Source organism: Heloderma suspectum, chromosome 6 (genome assembly GCF_057233095.1).
Source record: "Heloderma suspectum isolate Gila_16-S chromosome 6, 16-S_ref, whole genome shotgun sequence".
Classification (NCBI taxonomy): Eukaryota; Metazoa; Chordata; class Lepidosauria; order Squamata; family Helodermatidae; genus Heloderma; species Heloderma suspectum.
Genome location: NC_139463.1, coordinates 106,905,323 through 106,928,932, shown reverse-complemented (window position 1 = coordinate 106,928,932; position 23,610 = coordinate 106,905,323). Strand labels below are relative to the sequence as shown.

The following is a 23,610-nucleotide window of genomic DNA, read 5'->3' as shown; positions in this document are numbered from 1 at the left end:
CTACAAAATACAAAATTCTACAGAATCATAGAATCATAGAATAGTAGGGTTGGAAGGGGCCTACAAGACTATCGAGTCCAACCCCCTGCTCAATGCAGGAATCCAACTCAGAGCATCCCTGACAGATGGCTGTCCAGCCTCGTCTTGAACGCCTCCAGTGTGGGAGAGCCCACCACCTCCCTAGGTAACTGGTTCCACTGTTGTATTGCTCTAAGAGTCAGGAAGTTTTTCCTGATGTTCAGCCGGAATCTGGCTTCCTGTAACTTGAGCCCATTATTCCGTGGCCTGCATTCTGGGTTTATCAAGAAGAGATCCTGGCCTTCCTCTCTGTGACAACCTTTCAAGGACTTGAAAAGCACTACCATCTCTCCCCTCAGTCTTCTCTTCTCAAGGCTAAACATGCCCAGTTCTTTCAGTCTCTCTTCATAGGGCTTTGTTTCCAGTCCCCTGATCATCTTTGTTGCCCTCCTCTGAACCCTCTCCAGTTTGTCTGCATCCTTCTTAATGTGTGGTGCCCAGAACAGGACACAGTACTCCAGATGAGGCCTAACCAGTGCTGAGTAGGGGGGAACAAGTACAGTACATCACATCTTTTGGATGCTATACTTCTATTAATGCAGCCCCAAATAGCATTTGCCTTTTCTGCAGCCACATCACATGGTTGGCTCTTATTCAGCTTGCAATCAACAACAATCCCAAGATCCTTCTCGCTTGTAGTGTTATTGAGCCATGTATCCCCCATCTTGTAACTGTGCATTTGGTTTCTTTTTCCTAGGTGCAGAACTTTGCACCTATCCCTCTTCAATTTCATTCTGTTGTTTTCTGCCCAGTGCTCCAGCCTATCAAGATCACTTTGAATTTTGTTTCTGTCTTCCAAACTATTAGCTATCCCACCCAATTTGGTGTCATCTGCAAATTTGCTAAGCATTCCCTGCACCTCCTCATCCTCGTCATTACTAAAAAATGTTGAAGAGCACTGGGCCCAGGACTGAGCCCTGCGGTACCCCACTCGTTACCTCTCCCCAGCTTGAGAAGGTCCCATTGATAAGCACTCTTTGAGTCCGATTCTGTAGCCAACGGTGAACCACCTGATAGTTCGGCCATCTAGCCCACTTTGAGCTAGTTTGCTCATCAGGATATCATGGGGCACTTTGTCGAAAGCTTTGCTGAAGTCGAGGTATATTATGTCCACAGCATTCCCACAGTCACAAGGGAGGTGACCTGATCAAAAAATGAGGTCAGATTAGCCTGGCAGGATTTGTTCTTGACAAAACCATCTTGGCGTCAAGTAATCACTGCATTGTTTTCAAGGTGCTTACAGATGGATTGCTTTATCATCTGCTCCAGAATTTTCCCTGGGATTGATGTCAGACTGACTGGTCTGTAGTTCCCAGGTTCCTCTTTTTTACCCTTTTTGAAGATAGGGACAACATTAGCCCTCCTTCGGTCATCTGGCACTTCACCCATCCTCCATGATGTCTCAAAGAGAATAGACAGCAGTTCTGAGAGTTCTTCTCCCAGTTCCTTTATTACTCTAGGGTGCAGTTCACCTGGCCCTGGAGATCTGAACTCATTCAAAGTCATTAGGTGCTCCTTGACCATATGCCTATTGATCTCAAGCTGCAATCCTGCCCCTTCAGCCTGTACTTCGCTTTTGCCAGGGGTGTCATAGACCCTCTTTTGGGAGAAGACTGAGCCAAAGTAGGAATTGAGCACTTCTGCCTTTTCTTTGTCATCTGTTATCATTTTGCCATCCTTATTTAATAGCTGAACCACCATTTCTTTCCTCTGCCTTTTACTATGCACGTAGCTGAAGAAAGCCTTTTTGTTGCTTTTAGCATCCCTCGCTAACCTCAGCTCATTCTCAGCTTTAGCCTTCCTGACGCCATCCCTGCAGTTCTGTGCTACCTGCCTGTACTCTTCCTTTGTTACTTGGCCTTCTTTCCACCTCCTATATGTGTCCTTTTTTTGTTTTCGGGTCATCTCAAAGCTTTTTGTGAAACCACGTTGGCTTCTTGTGTTGTCTTCCACCTTGTTTTGTTGTTGGAATTGTCTGTAATTGTTCCTTGAGAATTTCCTTTTTAAAAAACTTCCACCCATCTTGGAATCCTTTTCTCGTTAGAGTCACTTGCCATGGGACCTTACTGATCATTGTTCTGAGTTTATTAAAATCGGCTTTCCTAAAATCCAGGGTACGGGTTTGGCTACACTTGACTTTTGCTTCCTGTTGAACCATGAACTCAAGTATAACATGGCCACTTTCCCCCAGAGTTCCTGTAACTGCTACTTTACCCACTAAGTCATCTCTCTTGGTTAGGATCAAGTCAAGGATAGCCGATCCTCTAGTTCCTTCCTCTACTTTCTGTAGGAGGAAGTTGTCCACCACACAAGTCAGGAATTTCCTGGAGGGGCCATGTTTTGCAGAATTTGTCTCCCAACAAATATTGGGGAAATTGAAGTCCCTCATTACTACTACATCATTGTTCCTTGAAACATTTGGTATTTGCTTCTCAAAAGTTTCACCCTCGTCTTCTCCTTGATTGGATGGACAGTAGTAGACTCTGACCATCATGTTCCTTTTATTCTTTGCTCCATTTATTTTAACCCAGATGCTCTTGATGGGGCTACCAAGCTCATCCTCCTGTATTTCTGTGCAGATATACATATTTTTCATATATAGTGCAAGTGTGCAACCCCACCACCCATTCTGTTCCTCCTGTTCTTTTTGAACAAGTTATATCCTTCAATTGCTCTATTCCAGTCATGAGAGTCAACCCACCAAGTCTCAGTTATACCTATCAAGTCATAACTTCCCTCCTGTATTAAGAGTTCAAGATCGTTCTGTTTGTTTCCCATACTCTGGGCATTAGTATATAGACATCGAAGACCATGTGCTTAACCTTCTCTTAAGCTGCTCCATAAAATCTAAAGGGGTTGTACAAATTCTCTGAATACACTTTATGAGAGCCGCAGTGTCTTTAGTGAATTTCAGAAATCCTTATATCCATATGTATATGGGCAAATTCTTGCCCATTTGTCCAAGAATGTTGGTCAAATGACCTCTTACAAAAGGAAAACAAAGGGTTATTCAATAAAGATGAGAACGCCTTGATTGAAGTTTGTCCGAGACCATCTCTCAGATATCATCCTCAAATATCTTACACTCTGAGGGAGGTCAGAAATTACAGTTCACAGACAGAGTACCTCATTTCCTCCCTTCCAGTTGAGTTGGTTCAAGACAATATGGGGACAACTTATCATGTCGACATGAGTACCGTGGCCATGAATAAGGGTACAATTTTTTATGATGAAACACAGTATGATGCCTTTTGTGTAAAATGACATCCAGGCACAGGTGTCTCATCTTAAGACCGCAGAGTGGTCTAAATGTGCCAGTTAATATTCTATCATCTGTAAACCTAGGAAGGTCAATAAAATGTGGATAGGGGTGATCCAGTAGACCAAGTTACAAATGGCTTTTGATAAATTCAGCTTCTCCTAATCCAACTAAGCAGTCATGGGATGAGAGGAGATATCCTCTTATGGATAGGTGATAGCTTAAAGAATAGAAGCAAAGAGTAGGAATAAATAGTCAGTTCTTGCAATGGAGGAATGTAAACAGCAGTGTCCTACAAGGATTAGTATTGGGACTGGTACTTTTTAACTTGTTCCAAAGTGATCTGGAGATAGGGCTGAGCAGTGATGAATCTGTTCGATGAATTTGGATTGACATTGACACTTCATGAAGCAAGGTGATCTCCTACCACTACAATGGTTACAGGAAGGAGTTGTTAATGGCCACCATTCTGCCACTTCCTTCATAGAATCCATGCAATCTGGGGGTTCAGTTTATTAGAACTCTCTACTACTCGTATGAAGGTTTGAGGGTGTCTAAAATATTTGGTGCAGAATCAAGTTCTGTGAACTGAGGATTTTTAGCAGGTTTTTTGAGGTCATACATCATGTAATAAAGAAAGAAAGAAAGAAAGAAAGAAAGAAAGAAAATATGTTGTCTAGCACAGTGAAGCCTGTTACGTTTAACACAGCCAAATTCACTCTGAAAACCTCCCAACTCGGGCAACCCTTTGAGGCTAATCTTTTAGCTCAAGGACTTTTTCTCATATGCATAATCTATGCATTGTAAAAGTTTGATTAGTTTGGTAGTAATTTTTTCTTTCAGTTATAACTTGTCATTGGTTGCCTAATAAAGTTGATTTTATCCTAGAAAATTGGACAGATTTATCTGAACTCTGTCAATGCTCAGATAAAGAACAGACATTCACTATGTTGCAGTCACACAAATATCATGTTTCCATGGTCTTGCAGGGAGTTGAGGACCTTTGGGAAAGGTAATTATTTTCCCTGTAATTATCAAAATGACCATGATTGAATTCTGCTTGGATGGAGGTTTCACAGATAACTGCTGGAAAAATGATCTTCAAAAAACAGACCATAAAACTCAGTAGTATGCTCTGTACAAGTTAACACTCAGGCTTGTGCATTATTTTCTGTAGCTTCGGGGCATTTCTACAGTAGCCTAAAATCCTGTATTTGAACTGGGGCTTTCTGCTTCTGTTTTAAATGCAGGATCACAAGTGATTGCCTTTACGCATGTTCCATTTCCTCCATTCGGTTCCCCCCTCCTTATCCTCGTATCTGAGTCTCCCATTATCTTTCATTGATCTCGCTCCTGTTCTTGCTGCTTTTCCACTTTTCATGGAGGAAACTGAAGCGGAACACAGCAGGGTAATTTGATAGCTCATTCTCTGCGATCTATTTAAAAATGGAACAAAGGGCATTTAGTGCAAGAGGGTCACGGCAGGGTCACTGCGTCATGCAAAGTGCCCACAAAGGTCCATGAAGGAGCAAGCTCAATTGCATGATAAAAGCCCAGTGTGAAGGAGCCTTCCGTCAAGAAAAATACAGATTGTAATTTGTACTGGCAATTGTATAGGTGAAAATGCGGGTGAACAGCCAGGATTGTGGTAGAAACTTGCTATCATTCAGGGCTGTTTTCTTACTACTCCGCTTCCTTTATACTTTCAGCAGGAGTTTGAACTCCATGTGCACTCAGCAGCCAAAAGTTCACCATAATTTCCCTAGCTCTAGAAATAATATTGTCATTGGGGAATTTGTTTCCCTCGTACTTGCTGAAACTCTCCTATTTGAGTTCACAGAACTCCCAGATCACTCCGAAAATTCATGGTAAGTAGCTCTTTATTCTTTTAATATGGTGCATTATTGATGGAATAATGACATATAGTTAATTCTAGCTCAGACATTAATGCACATCAATTGATGATTGCAGTATGTAGCAATGGCATCCATGTCTCAATGTGGCCATCAGAGAGGTCTAACACTCCAGGTAAACTTTAATATCACATTAAATTCAAAGGCTTTGAATAGGATGTGCTCACATATTCATCCATCCTTTATCAAGTGTGCAGCACTCAAGTCAAGGGGGAAATGAAGCGATGTGCACGGATCAGTGAACCAACTCTACTTCTCTAACTGTAAGTAAGAAGTAGGCAACATGTCAAAACAGGTATTTGCAAATCTCCATTTATATAGTCTAGAATGCCTATACAATGTGGGCTTGAAGTATACACCACTGATTTTGCTGCTGCAGGGTCCACAGTTAGAATGTTACAGGAACACAATGCATTTGATTCTCTGATATAAGGATGCAAGACTGTGGAGTTCTCATTGCAGGGTAATGACGAAAAACTACCAGCATGTCCTTGCCTTTGTTTTTGCCATTGAGGAGATCAACAAGAATGCCAAGATACTACCCAACACAACACTGGGTTCAAAGGTCTATGACGATTATTTCAATGAAATAATGGCCTCTCACGCCACTCTGCGCCTCCTCTTTGCGGGACAGGAGAATCTCATCAATTACAACTGTGACAAGGAGAAGAAGCTCGTGGTCAGCATTGGTGGGCTCACCTCCCAAAACTCTATTCAGATGGCAAATATTTTAAATACCTACAAGATTCCTCAGGTAAGTGTTTTCTCATAGAATCTGTAGAACATTTGAAACTCCAGGAAAGCTCATAACAACCATAAGAAAAATATGGAATAGTAGGTAATACTGAAGAGCAATATGTTATGAAAATTAACACAGATGTGTTGATAGGTAGATAGATAGATAAGCAAAGCAATAATATTAGAACAAATCAGAACAATTATTTGAAATGAAAGGATCATTTCCTTTGAAATCATTTGAAAGGATCATTTGAAGTGATTATTAATTATAATCACTTAAAAACATGGTGCAAGCTTATGCATGTTTAGACAGACAAATGTCCTACAATGGCTAGTTGGGGAATGCTGGGAGTTGTCGGACTCCCCCCCCCCCGTCTAAACATCCATAGGATTGAGCACATAGTTGAATTGTGTGAGTAGCAAAAATATCATTTCCTGGCAGAGAAAAGACACCAAGGATGTATCTACCTGGAGCTTTTGCTCCGGTTCTACTGCACCCTGAAGATGATCGTGGTGGACAACGCTTGCCTGTGTCCATAGCCAGCCCGCTTTTTCTTGCTGTAAAATCTGGATTTTGTCGAACTGGTTTTCTGATGGATTTTCCTGTCGCAGCCGTTTCAGTGCATTTGTTAGTCTCATGGGAGCTGAACTGCCCTCGTTGCAAGCTGCTGCAGCAGCGCTGACTGGTGGAAGGGAAAGTGATGAGGGTGTGTGTGTGGGGAGAGCAGAGTCATGTCTACCCAGAAGTAACTTCAGATTGCACTTTGCTGAGTACAGGATTGGAGGTGTCAGGAGAATTCTTCTGCCTGTTGTTATAAATACTCCTTGAGTGTGTGAGTGGGGAAGCGGAGTCGTGGGGAGCAAGCCTCAATCCTGCTGTTTTGAAACTACCTGGAAGTAACTCATCCTCTATTGCAGTTCACAGCCTGGGGGGTGGGGAGGTGGGAGAGTGGTGGAGAGCAAGCCTCAAACTACACCGTTATGGACGTGCTACACTATGCACTTATGGTAGGGATGTACGAAACTCACTTACCTTTGCTCCGTCCCTCCCCCAGGAATCCTTGATGGGGGGGAGGCGATCCGGTCCTCCCCGCCGGAATCCTTGATGGCCGGCTCCACTCCGCAGCCAGGCCATGGAGCAGCTGGCCAGGGCTGTCTGCAGCCAGATTTCCAGCCATGGACGGCCTGGTGTGGACGCAAATGGCAGCCGCCATAGCGGCCGCCATTTGAGTCCAGCCAGACAGCCATGATAGGCTATGTAAGAATTTACGTAGCCTATCATGGCTAACCTAAAAACAAACAAAACCCTGCAGCGTATGTAAATGGCGGTGGCTACGGTGGCCGCCATTTGCGTGCCCTATTTTTCGCTGATTTATCTTACGTAAATATTTATGTAAGATAAAACGGCGAAAAAAAGGGGAACGCAAATAGTGGCCGCCGTAGCCGCCGCCATTTGCTTATGCTGCGGGTTTGTGGGTTTTTTTGTTGAGGTTAGCCATGATAGGCTACGTAAGAATTTACGTATCACGGTCTAAGGATGGCAATGGCGGCGGCAGCAGCCCTGCTGCGGCCGGCCAGGAGACCAGCCGTCGCTGCCGAATCCACCTCATCCGCCCCAGGTAAGTGCCGTCCCAGGGGGATTCCGTGGGGGGGCGGGGGGGGGGTAGGAGGCTGTTCCACCACGGATTCCAGGGGGCAGGATTCTAAACAATCCGGCCTCACTGGAATCCGTGGCGGAATTCTCCGCCATCCCTAACTTATGGAGATGTGCAGATATGGAGAGGCTTACTGATTTTAACAGCTGATGGCCCCACATAACCATAATAATGCAGAGAAGGGCTGGAGACAGAGGCGAGCACTGTCTGCTAAAGTTGCCTTCTTGGAAGTAACTCATCCTCCACTGCAGTTCCTGCTGGGTGGGTGGGGGGGAGTGGTGGAGAGCAAGCCTCAAAGAGCAGGAGACTAAAGGAATGGAAGGAGGTAACCCTCCCCCCCTGACCATTGGGGGTTGGAAATGTATATCTCCCTATCTCCACACCTTCAAATAGGGATGGGGCCAGTTCTTTCCTTTCTACTTTTTAATTTCTTTGCCTCAAGGAGCAATGAGCTGGCATGGACAGCCATGTCTACTCAGAAATAAGTCATATTTATTTCCATGAGGCTTACTCCTGAGAAAGTTGGCAAGTTGCTTTTGGGTTCCCTTTGTAAAATATTATATATCCGTACAGCATTGCTCTATCACACTTCCAAAGGCTTACCGAATATTTTTTTTAAAAAGAATTAAAAAATGAAGGAAACATTGATCCCACCCCCCAGAATATAGTCTTTCTAGGATTTGTACATCTAGGGATGTACAAATCCCCTTATCTCACATCCACTGGGGGGTCCGCTGGGAGGGGAGGTGATCCGTTCCTCCCCCCAGAATCCTCGACGGGGGGAGGAGGCGATCCATTCTTCCCCACTGGAATCCGAGCTGGCCGGCTCTGCTCTGCAGAGCCGCCGGCCGGCTCCATCCCGGCTCCTATCTGCACGGAACAGTGCTCTCTAGATGCAAATGGCGTCAGCTACACCATTTGAGTCCCTGTTTCTTCTCGTGATAGGCTACGTGTCTCTATTTGCATTGATACTTACATAGCCTATCGCATGAAAAACCAGGGACGCAAATGGCGTCCACTACGCCATCTGCATCCCTGTTTTTTCATGCGATAGGCTACATAAGTATCTACATAAATATAGATGCGTAGCCTATAGCGAGGAAAATGGGGACGCAAATGGCGTAGCGGATGCCATTTGCATCCAATCACTTACTTCTGGGTTCCACACAGACGCCAGAACGGAACAGGCAGGGTGGGGATATTCAGTCCATTGAGGCACAGGTAAGTGCGTTCGTTCTGCCATGGACTTCAGGGGGCCAATTTACTGGGATTCAGCCTCACTGGAGTCCACGGCGGATTCCACGGACATCCCTAAGTCTTTCACTCATTCCTGCAATGCCTCCCTCACCCCCATTCCTGATTGTTTCCTTTGCCTCAAGGAGCAGCTGCTGAAACCAGGCAGTTGTCTGCCCAGAAGTAAATCACATTCTGTTCAGTGAGGCTTACTGGTTGCTTTTGGGATGAAAAACACACACCACTCTTTCTTACCAAGCGAGCCTCAAGCCTGCCATTTTAAAACTACACACCCCTACTTGGAAGTAACTCATCCTCTATTGCAGGGAGAGCCTTACTGATTTTAACAGCTTTACTGATTTTAACAACTAAGTAGGGAAGCCTAATTACACAGAGAAGGACTGGGGACAGAGGCTAGTGCTGTCTGTTAACATTGCCTACTTGGAAGTAACTCTTCCCCTTCCTTTCTCCTCAGTTTATATTTATGTTGCACTATATCACAGTAGCACCATTTTGCAGTAGCACTGTTTCACTCTCTGACTACTCCGTGTGCTTTGGATATAGGGCACTGACACTTTCTTCTGCAGCTTCCTCCTCAGCTGTTTATTTTTACTGTGTGCTACTTTGCAGTAGCGCTACTTCGCAATAGTGCTGTTTCACTCTCGCAGTACTTCACAGTGGTGTGCTTTTGATATATGGGGCTTCTCCACTGTTTATTTTTACTATGCACTATGCAGTGCCCAGCTTCCTATCTATGTAACCATTCTAGAAGCAGTGTGCTCTTATGAAGACAAATGATGGATGCAAGGTGAGAGGTGTGGGTAAACTACAGGGACATAATTCATCTCTTCCATTAAAATTCCCTGAGCAGGGGAGCATGGACAGGGCTTGGGAACAAGCCTCTCCCATTCGCTGAGCAGCATCTAAGAGGTTGATAATGTACTATTGGCAGGACACTGCCCACCCAACTCCAGAGTAAGGCACTTTAACATGCAGTTTGACCTGTGAAAGTGGGTGTTTAGGTGCATACACTGCTTTTCTTGATTCGTGTGCTGCTGATGGCCCAAACTGATTTCATGAAAATCCAGATATAACCAGAAAGCGTTTCTCATACCACTTCCATGTAGATCAGGCCCAAGTCTTGCATGATTTGAGTTCCTCTGGTTTGGGCATTCTTCATGCAGTGTGCCACAACTGAGAAGACCCTCTTCCCAGAGTAAGATCAAAAGGCAGGTGGCCTCAGAGAAGCGAATTGGATGACCATAACATACGGAAAGCATTCTTCTCATGCAGGAGAAGATGGGGCATTAGGATCCAAAGATGCTTAAGTCAAGGCATGCCAGGTTTATGTGTATATCCCATGTTTTTGAATATACTTTAGAAGGATGCATCTACTTCTTTGGTGTATGGTTCAGAACAGATAATAAAGACATTAACAACACTATCACTATTAACAACATCCAATATCAATCAAGTTAATTACAAAATTAAAATGCCGCTTAACACAACAGATGCATGCAGATCTCTGGCTAGAAGAAAGAGAAGCAAGGCCAAGCTCCGTATTCTACCCCCTCATGTAAGGGCCCTGAAATTGGGGGCTTTGACAGCAGTGGGGTGGTAAAATTTGAAATGCAGGCACTCATCATGACCATCCCCATAGCCATATCCCCTGAAGCTTCTAAAAATGCAGACAGATAAGCTGATCTATATCAACAAGGCAGTTCTAGCAGTTTTAATTTCCACCAGGAGCAGGACTTGTAAAGCAACTGGGACTTAACTGCCCATTCAGAACCAAGTGCCCCCCTCCCCATTTTGCAGTTAAAGAGGGACAACTAATGAGAATATATTGTTGCAGGGAAAATAAGTTTCTCCTCCAGCCGCTGTGACTATTGCAGGTAAGCATAGGGAGAACAGGAAGTCTGAGTGGGTGGGGTGGCGGATGATGTCATCATCTCTTCTAATCCAACAGTCCTGGCCCTTTCATCCTGGGAGCCCTGGGTCCAGTACATCAACTCTGACTTGGCATGCATAGTATCTCACAGGTTCGAGCACTCCGGCTGTTGACTGATAGGTTCTGGAGCCCTGTGGTTCAACAGTCATGTGTGCATTCCAGTGGCCTCCTGCCCTTTGTCACTTGCCACAGATCTACTAGTCCCTTTGCCCAAGGTGCACTGTGGTTTGAAAAGGGGCCGGTGTTATGGTTGGAAAAATGTTTTCCCAGCTTTCGTGTGTTCAGTTCAACCATAACTCATGAGCCACCATAGGTTATGCCACTGATATTTATACTGTTTGTGTAGAAATAACCTCATAACTAATATTATCATCTGTCCCATAAATTAGGGCTCGCAGTCTTAATTCTCTTTATCAAACATTCTTAAAAACATAGAACATGCATAGAAGGCTTACATGTACACCTTTCAGGCTAGGTAAGTTCAAATTTGATTTTGAGTAAGGAGAAGATAACTCCTTACTCAAAATTTGCCAATTAAACTTAAGCCTATAAATTTTTCTAGACATCTATAGATCAAGCTTTTTGAAGTATAAACTTTACACAATATTTTTTGCTCCTAATTGATAAGCAAAAAACTCTAAGTCCACTTTTGACCTGGAATATTACAGTCTCACACCTGTTCATTACTCAAATAAACTTTTGGCCCAAGTGAGGGGCCTTTAAATCATCATTCTCTCTTTGAATACCATCCAGGTCAACTTGACCATTGTATTTATGCCAGTTACTCAGAATTCATTGTGAACCTGCTTGTGTATCTGTGTTGTCTTCTATTTAATACAATTTAATACAATACTTCTTGCTTATTTACATTTTCAAATTCTTAATAATTAGGGCTGTGAACCACTTCAGTCCGATGCCCAGATAACAAGGTGAAGCGGGCTGATTTGGAGGTGCCTCATCTTGCTATGAAGCAGATTAGAACAGCACGGAGGTGCCTCAAACAGAAGCGTGTCACCTATGAGGCACCTCAATCCGCCTTGTATATTCACAGCTTTTCTTATGCCTTCTAAGCAGCCTGTCTGTCTCCTGAGCAGACTGTCTCCAAAATGTATAAGCTTCTAAAAGATCACATGGAAGATGAGGAGGGAGGGAGGAAGGTGAGTGGATGCGGAGGTGCCAAATGTATCAATTTGCGAGAGATCCAGCCACTGGGAAGGGTCAGGGAAGGGAAGAGGAGACATAGGAGGAGGAGGAGGAATGAGTGATATTTGCTGTGAGTCAGCCTCCATTTGCTCATTGTGAGAGAGGTGCTGTTATTGGAGGTGAGAGGACTGTCGGAATGTTATTTGGCTGGAGCAGTGGTCACCAAAGTGGGGTGCACACACCCCGGGGGCAGGGCACAAGTTGATCCATTGGGGTGTGTGAGCTGCCTGATAATTGAGCAGCCTCCTGCTGCCCTGATGTGCTGCCATCATTGTGTGCAATGATGGTGGAGGTGGCAGCAGCCGCAGCAGGATGGGATGGGAGCTGAGAGGCCGGCTTCATGGCATGTCTCTCTCTGCTCCAGTCCTCTGCCGTGGCCACCGAGAGCAACTGAGCCAGACTCTACCAGGCATGGCAGAGTAAGCCTTAGCCCCTCCCACTCTCCTTTGGCAGAACAAAGCCGAGAAGAAAGTGCGTGCTATGGAGACTGGGTAAAGCGAGGATCCATAAAATTAAAAAGGGATCCTCATGAGTTCATATGATTTTTAAAGGGGAGACCCACAAAACTACCATCCAAGCACAGAGCACATCTGCTGCCATAGACTCATCCAGAAAAATCATGGATCTGCCACTCGTGGGTGCAGCCACAGTGCAAAATCATGGATCCTTGGCAGGGATCCTTTTGATTTCATATATTTTTGCAGAGCAAATCCCCCAAATCCCCATCGTATTACAGAGCACATCTGCCCCCATGGACTGAACCAGAAAATTCATGGATCTGCCGCTTGTGGGTTTCTGTCTAGATTTTTTTTTATAAATATACTACTTTCCCTTTTTCTTGGCTCCCTTCCACCTCCCATTCTCAATTCCTGTATTCCTTCCCTTCCCATTTTTGATCTCTTTCCCCTAAAAAAAAATTAAAAATAAAGATTAAAAATTAAAAAATCCTTTCCCTTCAGTTAGGATTGCAGTTAGTCTCCCCCCCCCCTTGTTTGTGGTTTAGTGTTTGCTTTTCTTTTGCTCGTGTATGTGTGTGTGTGTGTGTGTGTGTGAGTGTGCTTGTGCTGTGTGGACAAGCAAACAGTGTGTGTCAAAGGAGTACACACAGTCCACATTTCCAAAAACAGTGGGCAAAGGACTACACATTAACAGCTATTATTTAAATAATATAATACCACTCTGTGTGTTGCAAAGCAAGCAAGCCCAAAGCGAGGCATTTTGGGGGTCTTGGCAGGGGCAGAGGTGGGAGAGGTGCTGCTGTGCCCTCTTGGCAGGGTTGCTGTGTTGCTTCCTGCCTCTGTCAGTCCAGCAGACAACTGTCGTTGCTCTTTGTTCAAGTCAATGTGCCCACCTGGCAGGGTTGCTGTCTTAGTTTGCTTCCTGCCTACTCGCCAGTGTTTTCCCAGGTAATTCAGCCAAAGAGACTCTGAGGTTATTGACTGTGAATAGGACAGTAGTACTAGCTGCACTTCAAAGAAACCTTCAGCGGAGTTTAGGGATAGTGACCTCCTCACCGCTTCACCACCTAAGTTGATTATCCCTTTAAGAACTTTGGTTTGATTTTCTGAGAAGAGCACATTTTACCTGAGCCTTGCACAAAAAATAGTGGGCCAACTACCTGAGATTTGGCAGGCGGGATGCTGTCCAGGGGCACTGAGAGGAACCCAGATTTCAAGCACTTCTGCAGAAAAAGTGAAAAGTTATAGCTCTTTGCTTTAGGAGTTGTAATGGAAAAAATCAAAATTTACCTGCACTTAGCACAAAACCTAGTGGGCCAAACTGTGTGAACTTTGGCAGGTGGGGTCTCCTCCAGAGGGGCTGACAGGAGCCCAAATTTCATGCATGTATCATAAAACTGAAAAACTGTATGGCCGTTTGTGTTTTCCCATGCAAGTCAATGAGAAAATGTCAAAAATGAGTGATTCAGATGTCTGAATCTTGCTTTGGATTTGGATCCGAGTCAAAGCGGAAGGGGCCTGAATCGGTCCAAAATGGAGCTGGGCTACTTCAGAAGATCTGAAGCGGCATGTGAAGTGGAGTAGGGGGTCCGTGCAGAGCCCTATTAATAATCTATCATTAATATTTAGCATTTGCATTTCATAAGACATATTGCTTTAAAACAGGAGGATTAGATTTTTTAATAGTCTTCCCAGAAAAACCAAGCAAAGTCAGCTATTTCCTAAAATCCATGACAAACTGTGTCCAGAGTTGCATGGCAACCATCCACTCTTGCATGTTGCCCAAGAAATACGTATTTATGACTGAAGGACAGTTGTTACAATCCTTGGGGTCAATACAATTAACTGCAGAAGCAGATCCAGAGGAGTAGCTGTGTTATTCTGCTTAAGGAATAACAATGAAAACAATTCTGGCACTGTAAAGAATAAAGGGATGGTTTGGGGCATACGCTTTCAACAAACTGTAGCGGTGTATGAAACCGCACTTACCTGGCTCTGCTGGGGTCCGCGGGGGGGAGAGGCGATCCGGTCCTCCCCCTGGAATTCTCGATGGGGGGGGAGGCGATCCGGTCCTTCCCCTCAGAATCCTGCCTGGCTGGCTCCACTCCATGGCCAGTCCACAGAACCGCCAGCTGGGCCGATCCGCAGCAAGGCTCCCATCCGCTGCTGGGCTGCTGTGGACGCAAGTGGCGTCCTGCATACAGGACGCCATTTGCGTCCCTGCTTTAGCTGTGATAGGCTACGTAAATATATATGTAGCCTATCACAGCCTAGTGTAGGGACGCAAATGGCAGCTGCTACACTGACCACCATTTGCAGCCATTTGCAGCCACAGCAGCCCAGCAGCGGACGCACCGGCCGGCCGGCAGCGGGTAGGTCCATTCTGGGGGGATTTCGGGGGTGGGAGGGTAGTCCGTTCCACCATGGAGTCTGGGGGGGTGGATTCTTTAGAATCCGGCCTCACTGGAGTCCATGGCGGATTTCTCTGCCATTCCTAACAAACTGTTACCCTCAGTTGGCACATGTGTTTATATTCATGTCTGTTAACTGAGGTGGAATCCATACTGGACACAGCAACCACAACCCCCTCAAAGACAAGCCTACGTTGGTGCTGCACCAAGTAACAGACTTGATGCAGCAGAAATAAATCAGCTCCTCCCAACTTGCCCACCCATTTTGCAATCTGAAAAATGCTTGGGCAGAATGTCCAGGGTCCAATCCTGTATGATAGCATATTTATTAAGAATCAAACTTTTGTTTAATAATGACTCTCAAGAACTGATGCAAGTTGTCAGGACAGGTCAATACACCTTAGTTGGGCAAGGACAAAAATGGGGAACAAACTTTATTCTCCCTTCCTCCCAAATGATGAGAGCAAACTACATCACCTCTACCTAAACAACTTTGAATAATTCCTGCAGACTCCTTGGATTGATGGAGCTACACCTCCTCTAGTCCACCATCATTGAATTCTGCTTAATTCTAGCCCCAAAGTTCAGTCCAACATGATTTCATCGTATTATATTTCTTCCTCTTAGCTCAGTTATGGCACCCTTGATCCAACGTTGAGTGATAAAACTCAGTTCCCTAATTTGTTTCGGATGGCTCCAAATGAGACTCCACAGTATGATGGGATTATTCAGTTATTGAACCATTTTGGGTGGATTTGGATTGGCCTCTTAATATCAGATGATGACAGTGGAGAACGCTTTCTGAAAACTCTGCAACCAAGGCTCTCCCAGAGTGACATTTGTATTGCTTTGACACAAGTGATTCCAAGAATGAAGAGCTATACATTTTCTAAGTTCCTTAGAAAAAGCCTTGCAAGGATAGGTTCTACTCTATCACAGCACAACATCAATGTGACACTTGTCAGCGGGGATGGCCAGTCTATGGAGTGTTTGCGACTAATCCTAGAATCATCTGAATGGGGTATAATGCAACCAATGGAGAAGGTTTGGGTCGTGACTGCTCAGTGGGATGTCACAGCTATTTTCCCTTGGAGTAGATTCACAGGAAAATCACTCAATGGTACACTGTCCTTCTCACATCACACACATTTTGTGCCAGGATTTCAGGGGTTTCTTGAGGCCATAAACCCTTTCAAGTCTTCATTGTATTTCATCCTTCAGTTCTGGTTCACTGCATTCCGCTGTTCACTCCCCCTGAATAACCTGTATATAACAGATGCAAAGAACTGCAGTGGGGAGGAGAAACTGGGGAGCCTCCCAGGCCTTTTGTTTGAAATGGGGATGTCTGGCCAGAGCTACAATATCTACAATGCTGTCTATGCTGTTGCACATGCTTTCCATGCCTTGTATGCAACAAGAGCCAAGCAAAGAGCAATCTGGAATCATGAGAGACGGATTCCCTGGGAAGTTCAGCCCTGGCAGGTAAGACATAACTCTTGTCAATTGCCAGTCAAACTATACTGAACAAATTACAGTGTAATTCCATACATGAGTGTTACATGTATGCCTGCCTGTGTTCAGGAGAACAGAAGTCACCAATATGTGCACAGTGAACTCAGCTACTGGCAATCAGGGAACGGGATTGTTCCCTTGAAACTAAGGTAGCTGACCTGATAGGACTGATGAGATTAAAACTAAAAGTTGCACCTAAGAGCTTCTTGGGCAGATCCCCCAAGGGATTTCCTGTGGGATATCCTACAGTTCTTAGCTGTAATACTATACATCCTTCCTTCTGGATAGAGATTTATGAAGTTTGGAGTTGTATTCATGGGAAATTTTGAAGTTGTATTTATGAAGTACAACATCTTACACATTCACACTTTGGTGGCATTTGCAGTGTGGCAAAATGGTTCCCAATGACCAAAGGAAATAACAGGACATTCCAGTGAAATAACAAGCCAGTTTTGGAGGTCTGATCCTGTGTGTAACCCACTTTCTCCTCCAATCTAGCTCCATTCTTTTCTGAGAAAAATCCACTTTAACAATAGTGCTGGGGAAGGCATATTTTTTGATGAGAATGGGGATGTGGCATCTGGATATGATATCCTCAACCTGGTCACGTTCCCCAACCAGTCCTTCCAGAGGGTCCGAGTTGGAAGGATGGACCCCAAAGCTCCTGATGGGGAAAGGTTCACCATAAATGGAAGTACCATTGTGTGGAATCACAAGTTTATGGAGGTACACTGTTGTTGTTGTTGTTGTTGTTGTTGTTTTGATATCTGAACTATACAGTTTAGGCACTAAGTTGAACAGGAAGATGTTGTCCATGTACTTCAGAATCCAAAGCTGATATATGCCCAGTGAAGTTCTTGAGTGGACTTACCCTCCTATACCAATGGCAAACAAGCAAGCCCCCCATTGATAGAGGATGCCAAGTGAACGAACAATGTTATCAAGCAGAAGCATTGCTTGGTCTCAGTTATGCTTTCCTGTATCTTTTCTCTGTATGTGCTGTTGGTGCAAGATGGACCCTTTCCTTCCTGTCCATCAACATACCAATGTTCTCTGGATATTGGGCTGTGCTTTATGGGAAATGTTTCCTGGGGTAGAAATCAGTACGATTGCATTCCACTCTGTTTACACATGCATTTTTGGATTGTGTTTGTGCAAAGAGATCGTAGGGGACAATGACTTATGAGGAGAAAGCAGGTTGTTTCCATCATAGTAGACATGATTTCTTCTGGATATTTTAGATTCTTCCGCATGCCACATGTGTTGAGAGCTGCCACCGTGGATACAACAAGATTGTTCAGCAGGGAAAACAAGTTTGTTGCTACAATTGCCTTAAATGTCCTGAAGGAATGATCTCAATGCAGATTGGTGAGTGATAGAACGAAGTTACATGAGGGAAATTCCAGTGCTTTAGGCCTAGACAAAATCCGTTCACCTTACCCTACACTGAACATATGAATGATTTTATTAAAATCCACCTAGAGAAATTTGAACTGGGGCAGCCAATGAAAAACACTTATGCCTCATCCAGCCAGAGAATGTTTGTTCAATTCACCCACTAGAATTTTGCTGCTTTAGGTTCTTGAACCAGAGGAAGGAAACACAAATAAATGCTGTATTTAGAATCATAGAATCATAGCATAGTAGGGTTGGAAGGGGCCTTCAAGGCCATCGAGTCCAACACCCTGCTCAATGCAGGAATCCAAGTCAGAGCATCCCTGACAGATGGCTGTCCAGCCTCATCTTGAATGCCTCCAGTGTGGGAGAGCCCACTACCTCCCTAGGTAATTGGTTCCATTGTCGTATTGCTCTAACAGTCAGGACGTTTTTCCTGATGCTCAGCCGGAATCTGGCTTCCTGCAACTTGTGCCCATGATTCCGTGTCCTGCACTCTGGGATGATCAAGAAGAGATCCTGGCCTTCCTCTCTGTGACAACCTTTCAAGGACTTGAAGGGTGCTATCATATCTCCCCTCAGTCTTCCCTTCTCAGGGTACATGCCCTCTCTTCATAGGGCTTTGTTTCCAGTCCCCTGAACATCTGTGTTGCCCTCCTCTGAACCCTGTCCAGTTTGCCTGCATCCTTCTTAAAATGTGGTGCCCAGAACTGGACACAGTACCGCAGATGAGGCCTAACCAGTGCTGAGTAGAGGGGAACTAGTACTTCTCAGGATTTGGAAGCTATGCTTCTATTAATGCAGCCCAAAATAGCATTTGCCCTTTTTGCAGCCGAAGTGAAAAGTGGCAGTGAGATAATGAGTCATGAAAGGATCATATCTCATAGGCTGCACATGGGAATAATGATGCTGTTGGACAAAGTTTACACCAGCTCCTAAAGACCTTATGTCTCCTACAGGAACTGGGCTTTTGTCTCTCGGCAGTAATTTTCTTGTTTCACCAGGGATCACCTTCTATTTTCCAGGCTTCCACTGAGCCTTCTACTGGATGCTACTCTAGCCACCTTCCCCAAAGAGAGGGATTAGTTAAAATGTACTCATCGAAGGAGGATGTGGTAGCCAGTGGGGGATTGAGCATCAAAGTGCTAAGAAATTATGTTATATTTAGCAGTATATAAGTACAATAAATACATTAAGGAATTACTAAACTAAAAACATAATAATAAATAAACCCTGGATGCAAGGAGAACTAAACTGGGTTCCTTCTTGAGGTGGATAGGGGCAGCATCAGATCTGCTCACAACAATTCATGCCGGGATAAACGAGCATTCTTGCTTCACATTCTTGCCCCATCCCTACAAGGTACTGAAAGATTTAGTGCAGTTTATTTACTAAGGAACAAAGTCCAAAAGGTCACTTCCCAAATGAAAAATAAACTACTCATTTAAAAAACAAGGTGACTTGGCATCTGACAGACTGTGTTGCACTCAGAATATTTTACTGGGGATGTACGAAAGGTACTTACTTTTCAGGGATTATGCTGATGGTGCAGGGGGAGGCATTCCGTCCCTCCCCCCGGAATCCTCACCGGGGGAGAGGTGCTCCATTCCTCCCCCCCAGGATCCTGGCTGACTGGCTGTGCTCCGCAGCAATTCTGCGGAGCCGCCGGCTGGCTCCTCCAGCAGCCAGACATCCGGCCACTGGCTAGCAGGGACGCAGATGGTGGTGGCTGTAGCCACCGCCGTTTGCGCCCCTGCAGTCAGCTGTGATAGGCTACGTAAATGTTTACATAGCCTATCATGGCTGACTTAAAAAAACACACGTGTATGCAAATGGCGGAGCCAATGGGCGCCTCCATTTGCGTTCCTTATTTTGGCACGTCTTAGTCTACGTAAACATTTACGTAGACTAAGACAGCGAAAATAAGGGGAACGCAAATAGCGTAACATTTTTTGCTATTTGTGTTTCCCTTATTTTCGCCATCTTAGTCTACGTAAATATTTACATAGACTAAGATGTGCCAAAATAAGGAACGCAAATGGCAGCGCCCATGGGGGCTGCCATTTGCGTACGCGCGTGTTTTTTTTTAAGTCACCCGTGATAGGCTACATAAACATTTACGTAGACTATCACGGTGTTTTTTTTAAATCTAGCCATGATAGGCTACATAAATCTTTACGTAGCCTATCACTTTTTTTTAAAACTGGAAATGGTGGCGGCGGCAGCCGGTCGGAAGACCAGCTGCCACAGCCGCCGCCGCCGAACCTCCTCCGCAGCCACTGCTGGAGCTGCTGCCGCCAGTAAGATCCGCCCCAGATAAGTCTCGTCCCAGGGGTGGCGGGAGGGTGGCAGACCATTCCGCCACCGATTTCGGGGGGCCGAATGCACTGGCATTCGGCCTCCCCGAGATCCGTGGCGGAATTCTCTGACATCCCTATATTTTACATGTAAGAAAAAGATACAAATGATTTTATAAATATACTCTACTATTTCAATTTCCATCACCTTGTAAAGTTCACTTCTCATTTGGGGCATGGGTCATATATCCCTGATGCTAATTAGTTATGAGCGAACTTGCACTGAGCGAGTTTGTTATTTCCTTGGAAAGTAACAAATTCATCCATGTCAGTTAGGATGAGAGATCATTTTTAAAATGACATCTCGTTCTTTGTTTTTCTGCAGGCACAATATGAGTGCATCTCGGGACCTGTAGTTTGGAATCATGAAGTGCAGCATGATGAACCGCATCATGTACTCTCTTCCTGACTGGTTGTGTGCGCATGGCAAGCCTGAGTGATGTGATGTTAATGTGCCATTGCCTATTGCTGGTACATGGAGGAGAGGAGAAGATGGACCCACAGAGTCCTTCTCCTCCTCATTTTGGGGCCAGAGCTGCAGCAGAGGCAGCTATGATCAGGGCAGCAGCAGTGGCCACACTGGATCATTCAAGGGTTAAACCAACCAACTTAGTGTGTGCGCAAAAGTGGTGTTGTTTAGATGCAGACTGCACATGCTCCAAAGCTTGTAATCAATTCCAAACATAATAGCAAATTCATAATACATCGATCCAGGCTTGCTAAATGGACAAGTCACTAACACATTATGAAATTCGGCACATATTAATCCAAATGTTAAAGGAACTTAACTTCATATTTTTCCATTCACTATTGTCTAGGGGTGTACAAAACCCGCTTACCTGGCATCCGTGGGGTTCCGCGGGGGAGAAGGCAATCCGTCCCACCCCCCTGGAATCTGCACCAGCTGGCTCAGCTCCGCAGCAAGTCCATAGAGCCTCTGGCTGGTTCCGAAGTGCCAGCGATACAGCCGCCATGCTGTATTGCTGGTTGAAGGGAGGGAAGTGACTGTGGACGCATATGGCATCCAGGACGCCATTTGCGGCCATAAAGGCCTTAGTTTAAGGTAAATGCAGCCGACAAACAATATGGCATTTGTGTTCATGCTTTTACTTAACGTGATAGGCTATGCAAATATCTGTGTATCCTATCACATAAAAGCAGCGACACCATTTGCGGCTGCAGTTAATCTGCCCAGCCAGCGATATAGCAACGGCAGCCATATCGCTGGCTCTTCAGAGCCGACCAGCAGGGAGGATCCAGCTGGCAAGGATTTCTCCAGGAGGCAGAGGTAAGTCTCCCGATCTTCCACAGACTCACTGCGGTCCATGGAGGATTTCTCCTCCATCCCTACTATTGTCATAGCATCCATTACCAATGATTAAGAAATATTTTTTGTCTAACAGTGGTGACCCCAGAACCCCAGCATCTGTCACTCCTGAAATCTGGGAGAAAGGGGAAAAATGCTCCAGAACAGACTTTATGGTTGCTGTCATAGAATCCTCATTCCTAGAGTATCCCAAGAGTGCTTGAACAGTCCTGCCTACTTTGTAGGATGCTCTGGGGCTCCTCCAGGAATGAGACTTTTATGGCGTGAGCCATAGAGCCTGTCCCTTGAGCATTTCTTTCCTTCTACATTTTTTTGTGGGGAAGGGGATTGGAAAACATGCTACTGCTGCAAGACCAAGGTCTGCTTTGCTGGGGTGGGTATGACTCTGTGTGTGTGTGTGTGTGTGTGTGAGAGAGAGAGAGAGAGAGAGAGGTGTCTGTGCACACGTGTGGCCCCTGCCAATCCAGAAGACACCTGATGCAGACTTTGCGGCCAATCTGTTGTGCACTACCCATGTTGTACAACATCAAATGGATTTTCGGATTGATGCCACGAAGTTGATAGTTTCCAGTTAAACTTGTAGACTATTGATATATTTTTCAAATTCTGAGTCTTTGCTTACTAATTTCAGATTTAATTGGCACCATTAAAGTTGACATTCCAGATAAAGTGGAGAATATTTGTATACCGAGACCTTGATTGCTAATTCCAGATGCAGAGCAATGCGAGAAATGCCCAGAAGATCGGTATCCAAATGAGAAGCAGGACCAATGCATCCCCAAAAGTGTCACCTTCTTATCCTATGGAGAATTCTTCGGAATCGTTATGACTTGCTTTGCGCTCTTCTTTTCTGGGAGCACAATCGTAGTGATGGGGATTTTCATTCTGCAGTGCGACACTCCCATTGTGAAAGCCAACAACAGGAGCATCACAGGTGCACTGCTCATCTCCCTGCTGCTCTGCTTTCTCTGCTCTTTCCTTTTCATTGGCTGGCCTGGGAAGGTGACCTGCCTTCTGCGGCAAACGATATTTGGAATCATCTTTTCTGTTGCAGTTTCTTGTGTCTTGGCCAAAACCATCACTGTCGTCCTGGCCTTCATAGCCACTAAGCCAGGAAATAAGATGAGGAAGTGGGTAGGGAATAAGCTGGCAGGCTCAGTCATCATTTCCTCTTCTCTCATTCAAATTGGTATCTGTGCAATATGGCTGGCAACCTCTCCTCCCTTCCCAGACTTCGACAAGCACTCCCAGATGGGTCAGATCATAGCGCAATGCAATGAAGGCTCAGATCTCATGTTCTATATAGTCCTAGCATACATGGGGATTTTGGCCCTCATCAGCTTCACTGTGGCTTTTGTTGCCAGAAAGTTGCCTGACACTTTCAATGAAGCCAAGTTGATCACCTTCAGCATGTTGGTGTTTTGCAGTGTGTGGGTGTCCTTTGTCCCCACCTACCTGAGCACCAAGGGCAAATACATGGTGGTTGTGGAGATCTTCTCCATCTTGGCTTCTAGTGCCGGCTTATTGGGCTGCATCTTTCTCCCCAAGTGCTACATCATTATACTGAGGCCTGGTCTAAACACGAGAGAGCAACTAGTAAGAAAAAGGAATGTCCAGCTTGACTGATCAGAAGTTTCCGTCTTGAGCCATTTCTCTTCTGGGTAAAACTGCATTGAAAGGAGTCCTTTTATTCATTCCCACGTAGGGATGTATGAAAGTCACTTACCGTTTCGATGGGGTGATTCATGGTGGGGGGGAGGCGCTCCTCACCTCCACCCAAAATCCTGATCCAGCCGGCTCTGTTCTGCGGAGATTCCGTGGAGCCTCTGCCGGGGCTGCCCACAGCCAGAAATCCGGCCGCTGGGCAGCCTTCCGTAAAAAAAAAAAAAAATGTACGCAAATGGCGGCGGCTATGGCGGCCGCCATTTGTGTTCCGTTTTTTTCGCTGTTTTAGCCTACGTAAATATTTACGTAAGCTATTAAGGCGAAAAAAAGGAGAACGCAAATAGCACCCACTACGCTATTTGCTTTCCCCTTTTTTTCGCTGTAATAGCTTACGTAAATATTTACGTAGGCTGAAACAGCAAAAAAACAGAATGCAAATGGCGGCTGCTGTAGCC

The 23,610-nt window shown here is 45.1% G+C and overlaps 1 protein-coding gene across 1 annotated transcript; it reads left to right on the top strand.

Moving 5' to 3' along the window:
- Nucleotides 1–15,880: 15,880 nt before the first annotated feature.
- Nucleotides 15,881–23,116, top strand: LOC146342330 (vomeronasal type-2 receptor 26-like). Its single transcript, XM_084807801.1, has 4 exons — nucleotides 15,881–16,381; nucleotides 16,910–17,137; nucleotides 17,653–17,779; nucleotides 22,203–23,116. The coding sequence occupies exons 1-4, from the start codon at nucleotides 15,881–15,883 to the stop codon at nucleotides 23,114–23,116; spliced, it is 1,770 nt and encodes a 589-aa protein (XP_084663927.1).
- Nucleotides 23,117–23,610: the final 494 nt, after the last annotated feature.